At 39.7% G+C, this 11230-nt stretch overlaps 1 protein-coding gene across 3 annotated transcripts in view; it reads right to left on the bottom strand.

Annotated features, from left to right (window-relative positions):
* Positions 1-1186: 1186 nt before the first annotated feature.
* The window catches only part of DTX2 (deltex E3 ubiquitin ligase 2), a 65694-nt gene continuing 55650 nt past the window's right edge, over positions 1187-11230 (bottom strand). For all 3 annotated transcript variants that reach the window (XM_075264825.1, XM_075264828.1, XM_075264827.1), the window contains 5 exons: positions 9066-9133; positions 7450-7608; positions 3905-4066; positions 3170-3259; positions 1187-2060 (listed from right to left, as the gene is read on the bottom strand). In XM_075264825.1, the coding sequence (XP_075120926.1) occupies positions 1836-2060; positions 3170-3259; positions 3905-4066; positions 7450-7608; positions 9066-9133 (704 nt within the window). In that variant the 3' untranslated portion in view covers positions 1187-1835. The remainder of the gene's footprint in view (positions 2061-3169; positions 3260-3904; positions 4067-7449; positions 7609-9065; positions 9134-11230) is intronic.

Below are 11230 nucleotides of genomic sequence, written 5' to 3'. Positions count from 1 at the left end.
AAAAGGAGTCTATCACTGCCCCAGCTACTTTAAACTGCTCCTATAGTGCTGTAGACAGAAGAAAAAACATACCTTTCTTAAGTTTCAGAGCTCTAGGGATGTGTAGAAAAAGCACTTTAATTCTTTACTCAAATGAGGATCTTGGAGCACAGAGGGAGTTGTCTTCTATTACTGAGCACAGCTGCATTATCACTAAACACGCCCATTCTGCATACAGCTCCTCCGCCTGGGCAGTGTGATTTGATCCTCCTACTGTCAGCTGATCTTCACACTGCTCAGAGGGAGGAGCTGAATGTGGGATGGGTGTGTTTAGTGATGATGCAGCAGTGCTCAGTAATAGAATAAAACTGTCCCTGTGCTCCAAGCTCCTCATTTGAATTAATGTGCTTTTCCAGACATATCCCTGGGGCTCTGAAACTGAAAGAGGACCTTTCATCAGATCGGGCACATGCAGTTTTATATACTGCTGGAAAGCTTTCGCGCTGTGCTCTAAGACTGGGGAGGAACGCCCCCTCCCCTCCTGATAATACTCGTCTATGGACGAGCTATGTGAGCAGAGGGAGGGGGCGTTCCTCCCCGTTCACACAGTACAGCGCGATAGGCGCTGCTGGATAGAAGGGCGTCCCTGGCTAAGTGTCAGAAACGCCCTTCTGACTGTAAAGCCCTACGGTACCGGGACCGATAGCGCTTTACACCGGGCACAGATCGGGAAAGCAGATAGTGTGCTGAATTCAGCACACTGTCACCTTTCCAGCAGTATATAAAACTGCATGTGCCCGATCTGATGAAAGGTCCTCTTTAAGAAAGGCGTGGTTTTTATTCTGCTATCAGCATCTACAGAACTTTGGGAATGGGTTAAATTAGCTAGGGGCAGTAATAGACTTCCTTTAAACAGGATATATATCATTTTATGTATTACATGTTTTGTCATTTTCATGCATCCTGGTATTTGGCCCATATTATTTAAAAACTGGAAAACCCCTTTTACTATACAAAGCTAAATATAAAGAAAAACATGTATTACCAAAGGCAGCTCAATAAAACTTTTTTTTTTTTTTCTAAATTTAAAATTCGTGTCTCTCATGGCCCACTAACAACATATTAAACAGCTTCGTAAGAAAATAATCTTCTTGTGTGTTTTACATAAAATTTTTATTAACTAATACATAAGTATATATTTTTCCATTAGAAAATGCTGTTGGTAAAGATACAACCTGTTTCGTATGTGCTGCTGTTAAAGGATATAATTCACCTTAACAATAAACATACATTTTTGCAGTTTGAGTTACAGAGACTGTCAATATAAAATAACTAAATAACATCTTCAAATCATTGAATCAAAAAGAATAGCAAGCCAATGGCACACAAGCTAAAACAAGTTTTTATGTTAGCTCTGGCTCTCAGAAGGGTTTTAAAGCCAGCACTTACCCAGGCAAGACTGAATTTTACCAAATTTGCCAAGTACCATATAAACATGAAAAGAAAACCATGCCAATATTGCATTTGAATTGCTTCAGAATTATACTTTGTAGAAAATCTGCATTTTTTTAAAATGTGGAATGACTACTATATATGTTACACAGATGCAGGAAAAAAATCAAAGACAGTGGGACATTTAAAATGGCTGGACCCTGTCCAGCAGGGTTGGCAATGTGACGTTACATGCCAGTCTTGTACAAAGCAAGCCATGATTTTCTCAACATTTTTGTAAACCTCTTAGATATGTATTGCTTTTCAAAAAATATAATGCTAACTTAAATCAAATCTTTAAGGCATCATATACATGAACTGAATGAACACCTCCTAGGACTTATAGAAGGCAGCCAGCAAGTCATTTACATATTTAAGCAGTCTTCGGTCACTCCTTGTGCAGCAAGCTCTGCCATGACGTTATCTAGGTAGTTTGGGTCAGGATAACCATGTCCTGATATGTTGGAGTTCATTTCCGTCTTGTGATGGATTTCATTCCACACTACTGTGTCCGATTCGCCAGTTGTGCTGGAAACGCCAATTGTGAAAATCAGGCGTCTGGCCCAGGCCAATTTTAAAAGTTCCAGTACCTAATGGAAAATAAATTCATACAAACAATATGACAAATATCCATCTTATTTCACAGAGCATAAATATTCATGCAGGTATGGCAACTTTAGACAGGCAGTGAATAATATGAGACCCATGGCTTTTCTTTACTCTAAGTCAGGGGTCCTCAAACTTTTTAAACAGTGGGCCGGAGGCAGAGCAGGTCGCACAGACATCGGGAGCGGTGCCCTCCAATAGGTAAAGTGAAGTGCACTCCATGGCCTGGCCCAAGCTCCCCAGGAACTTCATTATAAATGCACGCCTGCCGGCGTTGTCGGTGGGGCCAGACAGAAGTGCTTGGCGGGCCGCATGTGGCCCACGGGCCACAGTTTGAGGACCCCTGCTCTAAGCCAAACTTCTCTTCCCATTTGTAATGAAGGCTCAATGCCCTCTGTTATCATTCTCTCATTTAGCACCTATCCATCCAACTTCAATACCACCCACACCCCCATCTTAGTTATTCACTGCAACAATTTATTCTTCACTTACATCTTTACCAAGAGCAAAAGTCTACAGGATATATATTCCTACTATGCATACACAAACGTCAGAACTAAAAGATTTCTAAGGCTGAGCCCCCACGTTGCAGAAACACTGCTTATTTTTGTTGCATTTTTTTTTACCCAAAGCCAAGAATGGCTACAAAGGGAATGAGAAATATATAGGAAGCTCTTATACGTCTCTCTTCTGCACAATACACTCCTGACTTTGTCTCAAAAAAAAAAACAACAAAATGTAAAACAAGAAAAGCTGCGTTTCCGCAATGTGAGGCCTCAGGCAAAACATACACTTAAAGATTTAGGTTTTGGTTAAGTTTTCTTCTTTTAAATAGTGTGTCAGAGGACTATGGAATATATCGATGCTGTAGAAAATTACTACATTTTGTAAGCAAACTTAAGTTTTCTATGAGATGGTACTATAACACTAATGAATTTTATGAGGTAGTGTAAAATATGTGTCCAATAACATCACAACAATAAATGGGAAACTTTTTTTTTAGTATCTCTATTTAATATAGTCATCTGCAAATTGAACTCTAGTTTCATGCAGACTCTCTCGGAAAGTCTCTGGCAAGTATACCAAGGCTTACCAATCTGCCTTTGGGATTGTCTGGGAGATAGCAGTGACGAGGGAAGCCTCTTGCTGTATATGGCTTTCCTGGGTTAGGATGTTCCGGTCCCTGCAAAGAAATAAAACCATGAAAATCACTAGGCGTATGTATAAAATAAACATACAGTAAAACAAAAAAAAAAACCAAACACAAACAGCATAGACCTGGATCCATCATACAATTGACATCAGTGTCATGTGCTGGATCTCATTGAAAAATAACGTGTCCTTGAGTTTTCGATTGTATTGTCTGTTATTTCTGCATGATGCATTATTTTCACCATGAAATAGGACATGCGAAGGGCGCTTTGAAAGAGTCCTGATGCAAATGTGAACACAGCTGTAGCTGGGAGAATTTTGTAGGTAGGCTCTTAATAAAGCAAAAATGAGTGAGAACAGTAAAAAGGAAATGAAAGAATTGTAGCCAAGAAAAAACATGGCATCTTCTGCAGATTGGCAAGGCCTCCAGGAAAAAGTGTATCTGTAAGGCAGATGCATATTTATTGAAAAACATGTTCTGATCTCATCTAAGAGCAGTTGGAATACCATTCTCTTAAAAACTGTAATAACTCTACGGACATTTCATGGGAAATGTAGTATTTCACGGAAGTCACTTTGGCAAAGACCCCCATCAAATATTTCCATACAGCATAATAGAGTGGCCATAGTGCATTATAAAAGGTGAGAGCAAACACTGATCAACTTATGCAAGTACCTGTGTTCCAGGACTGATGGTATATACAATGTGGATTGTGCCACAATCTTGATGGCCAGGCAGACATTGAGGGATTAGAAAAATGTCCATTTTTCCTTTAGGCTGGGTTCCAGTTTTTTCACCATATATTGTCTTACAAGCTGGACACTGAAGACTTCCATCCTGTAAAATAAAAATAGTGGAAAAAAAACAAAACAAACTGTTACCACAATGTACAGTAGGCAGCGCAAGACAGATAATGCACATTTCTGTATCACGTGGTAATCATTCCATGTTAAGAGGAACAACACACAAACCACAGATTACACCCAAACAATTCTTGGCAAGGGTGGCTCTATTGACTTTCAAATTTCACCTTCACAGCCCTCCAGTGACCTCATGGGGGATACAAAAAAAACAAAACAAAAACTTTTGAATCTGATAATACCCCTTTTTACACCAAGGAGAATGTAATTTCTTCAAAGTTAGTGAGACGATATGGAATGCTTAACCTTCCTTACTACCAATCAGATCATCATGAAAATTTTTGTTGACTTCTAGCGGCAGAGATTGTTAGTGTCTTCCGTACTCATTGAAACCATAATCTATGCCCAGACTACAGAGCTTACTAAAATCATATAATAGTTCTTTTACTCTGAGGAACAATAGTCAACTACACTTCAAGGTGGTACAAAGATTGAAGAGGATTTTTTTTTTTTTTTTTAAACCCGTTCACCTGTTCAAAAGATATTCCCAAAATGGATGGGAAGCTTTTCTTTTACTCAAAAAAAAAAAAAAAAAAATAGAGTTTCTGCCAACTTCAGTTAGTTTACAAATAAATATATCTTTGGACTGCTGGACAGATTTTACAAACGAATACACCAAACTAACTAGGAGTAGAGTGCACTTTAAGTGATTTATAGCATTTTGTATTTTTTTTTTACTTCATGACTAAAGATGAGCGAATACTATTCGAAATGGCAGTTTCGAATAGCACGCTCCCATAGGAATGAATGGACACAGCCGGCGCGCAGGGGGTTAAGCGGCTGGATGCCAGCTGTGTCCATTCATTCCTATAGGAGCATGCTATTCGAAACTCCTGTTTTGAATAGTATTCACTCATCTCTATTCATGATGCATTCTCCTTAAAGGGGTTGTCTTGTTAACCCCTTCCCGACATGCGCCGTAATAGTACGGCGCATGTCGGGTCTGTAACTATGGCGACATTAGCCCCTCCGGCGCCGCGGTCAAAGGCGCCGGAGGCGCCATTTTCCCGGTGGCGCATGGGCGCCGCCATTTTGGCCGGGATCGCCGGCTCCTGGAGCATGCTCCAGGGCTGACGTCCCATTGCCATGACAGCCGGGAGCCTTGTACAGGCTCCCAGGCTTGTCTGCAAATCCTCTCTTTTGCAGGCTGGTCTATGCAGCCTGCAAAAGAAAGGATGCTTTTTTTTTTTGCAATGCATTTCAATGCATTAGCATTGTAATGCATTGCATTAGTGATCAAACCCCCTGGGTTCAACACCCCTAGGGGGTCTAATAAATGCAAAAAAAAAAATAAAAAAAAAAAAAAAAGTTAAAATATAAAAAAAATATAAAAAGAATTAAAAGTTAAAATCACCCCCCTTTCCCTAGAACACATATAAAAGTAGTTAAAAACTGTGAAACATATACATGTTAGGTATCCCCGCGTCCGAAATCGCCCGCTCTACAAATCTATAAAAATATTTTTCCTGTTCGGTAAACGCCGTAGCGGGAAAAATAGTCGCAAGTGCCAAACCGCCGTTTTTTCACTGTTTTGATTCTGATAAAAATTTGAATAAAAAGTGATCAAAAGCAATAACATTTCCCGAAAATGATAGAACTAAAAAGTACACCCGGCCCCGCAAAAATAGACGCCCTATGCATCCCCGTACACTTACGTATAAAAAAGTTACGGCCGTCTGAATATGGCGACTTTTAGAAAAAAAATTTTTTAACACAGTTTTGGAATTTTTTTTAGGGGTCAAAATGTAAATAAAACCATATAAATTTGGTATCCCTGGAACCGTACCGAAACACAGAATATAGGGGACATGTCATTTTGGCTGCACAGTGAACGCTGTAAAACCAAAGCCCGTAAGAAAGTCGCAGAAATGCATTTTTTCTTCAAATCCACCCCATTCTGAATTTTTTTCCTGCTTCCCAGTACATTATATAGAATAATTAAGAAAAATTTGTCCCGCAAAAATTAAGACCTCATATGGCTCTGGGAGCGGAGAAACAAAAAAGTTATGGGGTTTAGAAGGAGGGGAGTCAAAAACGAAAATCAAAAAATGCCATCGGCGGGAAGGGGTTAAGGACACGTATCCCCTTCCTTATTAGTACAGTGGACCTAAAGTACCCAAAAGCCTCCTTGTGAATGTAGCGCCAGTGTGCTTGCATTACTGTGCTCAATTCATTGTTATGGTGCTGCCAGGACTGTAATTTCTTGCAGTACCCACAGCCCCAAAGAAGTGAAAGGAGCCACAACTTCTCCTAATCGCTGGTGGACCTAGTGGTTGGGCCTGTAACGATCGGATACTTCTCTTTCCACACAATCCTCAGTCTCTCAAAAGTGACCTTCATCAATGAACCCAAAGTAGATTATAACTTGTTGGTTAGTTTATGGGAAATTACTTCCTTCTTTACAGGTCAGGCAATATGCTACTCGTCTGCCATACCATTAAGCCATAGTGAACCTCCATTACAACGATACTTAATTTATGCTGCACCCTAGCTCTTTGGAAGAGTCTTTCCTCTTTTGTCTCTCTTCCTTGCACTCCCCCCTTTTTTCATGGTTCATGTACTTTGTATATGTATACAATATATCATGTTGGGTCCGAATTCCCGTTACTTATGTACTTTTTGTGCTCTTGTTGTTTCCTTGTTATGCGTCTGTAAATTGTTTAAGACTTAACAAAATATATTACTATTCTTACTGCCATTTTCAACCTAGTTTCCCTTACATTTATACAGTTCACACATCACATCCTATAGTAATTATTTATTCGCACAGTACAGTACTTACTAGAGATGAGCGAACACTATTCAAAACAGTCGTTTCGAATAGCACGCTCCCATAGAAATGGACGTAGCCGGCACGTGGGGGGTTAAGCGGCCGGCTGTGGGCCGCTTCCATTCATTTCTATGGGAGCGTGCTATTCGAAACGGCTGTTTCGAATAGTGTTCGCTCATCTCTATCTAGTACTTACCACATGGAGAGAAAACAAGGACATTAAGGCGTAAGAACTGGGCAATCTACTATCATTATATAAAAAGTTAATTAACTCATCGATGTGACTTGGGAAGGAAAATAAAAATATTATTTTTGGCATCTATGCATTGCAGATTTATTACTAAACACTCTACAAACACACAAGGATTAAACATCAATGGGGTGGTGGCAAATGCACAAGACCCTAATGTAGGCTCTCCATAAACCGGTTTTTCAGGAAGCCTATTCTATAGAAGTTTATCAGTACCACAAAGAAAAGAAAAGAATGGCTAGATGACACATAAATGACCAACTGAAAGCAGATTTATTACCTTGTTCCCACTGTTATACATTTCTAACATACAAAGCTGATGAAAAATATGGCCACACTTCTTCAGTTTCCCTACTGCTGTATCCTTGATGTTTTTGCACTCTGAAGACTCGCTGTACCCAGATGCAGAGGTCAGAGTTTCCATGCAGATAATACAATCCTTAAAATAAACAGAACAGAAAAATTAAAAAAAAAAAAAAGAAACCCCCCTTTTTTTTACATGAGCAAATTTTTAAAACAAAGACTTAAATGGGTATTCCCATGAACATAATCATATCCATATTTGTAGATAATTAAAAGTTAGACATTTGTTCAAATATAAGTAGATAAAAATTATGCAAAGTTTTAAAGATTTCCTCTAACCATCTCAGTAGTGACAGTCTGTTGCCTTGATCAGTTGCCAATGGATATGACCACAAATGCAGAAACTTTCTATGGTCTGGGACTTGTCAAGAACCCAGCCCTGATTTTTTTATTTTTTTTATTGCAGTTGTATTATCAGGCAGGGACACTACAAGTATCAGAAGAGGCTTTTTTTCCAGCGTGTAAAATTCCACACCAAATTCCTCACAATTTTCCTCCGTGTGAATGGACCCGTAGAAAGTTCCTGAATTCATGGTCATATCCACTGACAACCAATCGAGACAACAAAGGTGTGACCACTAGATAGTTAGAGAAAATATTTAAAAGGCTGCAAAATTACTTACCCATAGAAAACTTTTCACTTTGGCATCCCCACACTGTATAGCACCCCCCTTCCTGGCCCCCACAATGCTCCATATAATATTCTATAGTTGCTCCTTCATGCAGTATATCATCATTTAGTGGCCCCCCAACACACAGTATAATATCCCACAGTGGCCCCTCCACACAACATGGTGTGTGAATGGGCCACTGTGGGTAATTATACTACAGCGGTAGTTCCACCACTGGTTCCATTGATCTGTGCGTGAATGCACTGTAGAAACTTCTAAATATAGTGAAGACCGATGGGTGCATTAATGGTTGTGCTAAAAAGGAAATAAAATTAATTAGTGGGAAAACTGTTAAAGGAAGTCTATCGTTGGCTATAGCAATTTTTAACGAAGCATATCTTTGCAAAGCCTTTTTGAAAGGCTATTCCAGGCATATCTTTTATTCATCGATCGGTGCCACCATTTTTGAATTAGCCCGGTTTTATTGATATGCTAATTATCCTGCATGGTGCACTCGGAAGCCTTCTCAATGTTCCCTGAGCGCTGCTTGCGTCATCATGTGTAAAGAAGGGGGTGGTGAGAACCAGGGAAGGCTGATGACACAAGTAGTGCTCAGGGGACACTGAGAAGACTTCCGCTGTTCTGCGCAGGGTAATTAACATATCGATAAAATTAGTACAAAATTGCCAGTATAGTAAGTAGTACTGATTACTACAACAAAATGCCTGCAGCTATCAATGTGGCTAACCACCAGAAGATGCAGTGGCACTGCCCTTGCCTGACACTCGAGGCACTCTGTTTTGGCAAATCCATGGGCGTCCAATTAGCTGAATCTCCAACTAGCTGGCTATCTCAGCTATCGGCCACAACTATCTAAAAGGGGTCAAGCTTTTATTGTATTTCATGAACCAAATTACTATACCTCTTCTGGTGGTTTCTGGAGGTTTTCCATGTACTTCTTAACAACTTGTTCTGGGTCAGATGAGATTGCTGAAGACATAAAATAACAGTTTTAAACTAAGTTTCATTAAGTTTCTTTGTTGCTCTATATTTCAGTGTAAGGAAAACTGTTTTTGTATCGTGTTAGCCAGTGGGTATAACATATCAAAAACAAAAACTACTGAAGACTCTCAAGTTTTTGTTTTTTTATATTTCAGTGGTATAATAAAAAAAAAAAAAAAATAAACACATTGAACAATATGGTGCCCTGATAAATATTAGGGCTACATTCACATCTGGGCTGTTTATTGTACTGGTCCGCTGAGAGGCAGTATGCTATAATAGCACATACATATGTGACTATAATGGGGTCTGTTGGGTGTCCGTTGTTTTTAAACAGACACAAAAAATGTCACGTGTGCAGTACTTTTTCCTCTGCCAATTTCATACGAGACTGACACATGAGCCAACCTGAGACATTACAGTGTATTCACCTATTTGCACAACCTCTGCATTGAATTTACACTGTAGAAACTTATGGACTTAAGCAGTCTAAAGTAAACAGGCAGGAGTTGTTTCTTGGCAGCCCTTTTTCGTGTGCAATTTTTACACAGATGTTTATCATAGGAGGATCTCTTCTGCCTTGCACTTAAAGACATCAATGCAAAGGACTAAGTTACCGTTCCCAAAAAGTCTGCTGTACGTGCTCTATTTTTTCTCTCTTCACATCTGTGCAATTCATCCCATGCAGAATGTTTTGAGTGTACTATCCTCTCTATCTACATTGGAATACAGTATCGATTGTGTGATCTGCTCAACAAGAGATGAATGTCGCCCTGTTGGTCCTTCACACTGTGACCTTGTGTTTACAAGCACCTCCATTCTCCCGGTTACTGTTCTCTAACACCGAAAGAAGTGATGTAGCCAGGAAAAAGAACTCGCACAACCAGAAACTGTGTCTTGAACTTTCTCAGTGCTTCTTTCAAAAGGCATGTTTCAGGCCTAGCAAAGCTCAGTCACTGCAAACAAAACTAATAAAACTTCCCTTTCGGATTGTTCTTTTACCAATTTAAAAGATAAATCCTGAGATCCGTTACAATATCGCTTATAAAGAGTGCTTAAGAGATATGCACAAGCAAGATAACCCCTCCAGAGATGGAGACAATGAGCAGATCTGTAACAGGCATTGAGGAGACCCCTACTCATTACTAGTGCTGGGGCTGCAGGTCCTCCTCACTTCTCTTCTGCAAGTCTGAGGTCAGAAGGAGTTTAAGAAGCAAGACAAACATGAAGAAAACAAGTTTTGCCATGGAGTGTTTAAACTGAACCTGTTATTTGAGTTATTTGTGCCAAGCTGTTGCTTAAGGAAACCAAGTTATTTCACAATACTTCAGAGTCCATTGGTCAATAGCAACAAAAGGGAAGTTTGAGCACAAAATGAGACCTGCTTTATAACCAGGCTGCACACACTGTAGTGATGTGACGGTACACTTCCCATGGTAGGTAACACACTGATATACTAAGGAAGATCCTATGTTACAGAACACTATTTTAACACCAAATTTAAGATAATTTTGAATAGATTTCTGTAACCCCATAAATGTCATGTTAAGAAACATTGTTTTGAAAATGCATAAAGGTCTAAGTGTAGATAAAAGCTGTAGATACTGTTGTAGTCATGCAATATTTCATGCATATTAATTTCATACTTTGTGTTTCTTCAGGTCTCTGCTATAAACCACCACTGGACACCATTGTGAATATAAAACTTAAAGCCTACCTAAATGCTGGGATAACTTTTGATTTTATGGCAGTATTTGTGTCATTAATAATTTTATTAAGATACTTTATTAAATTATTGGCTCTTTTCAGTGAAATCCTGCATCTCTTTATTCTTCCCCTTGCTTCTGTATTGAGAGCTGTTCCTGCCTCTCACTGAGTGACTGTGTATGGAGTATGTGCTTGGAGGGTCACTTCCAGTGGTGTAGCTAGCGAAGGGGGGCAGAGGGGGTGGTTGCACTTGTCCCACCAATTCAGTGGGGCCAGTGTGGACTAGATTGGTGTTCTGCAACTGTCTTGTAAACCGCAAGCCACTTCAGGCCTGCGGTTCACAAGACACAGAGACCACAGACAGAACAGACGGGTGAG

The sequence above is a fragment of the Leptodactylus fuscus genome, chromosome 2 (genome assembly GCF_031893055.1).
Source record: "Leptodactylus fuscus isolate aLepFus1 chromosome 2, aLepFus1.hap2, whole genome shotgun sequence".
NCBI classification, from domain to species: domain Eukaryota; kingdom Metazoa; phylum Chordata; class Amphibia; order Anura; family Leptodactylidae; genus Leptodactylus; species Leptodactylus fuscus.
Note: the sequence above shows the minus strand (reverse complement) of the source record. Positions and strands in the feature narration are given on the sequence as shown.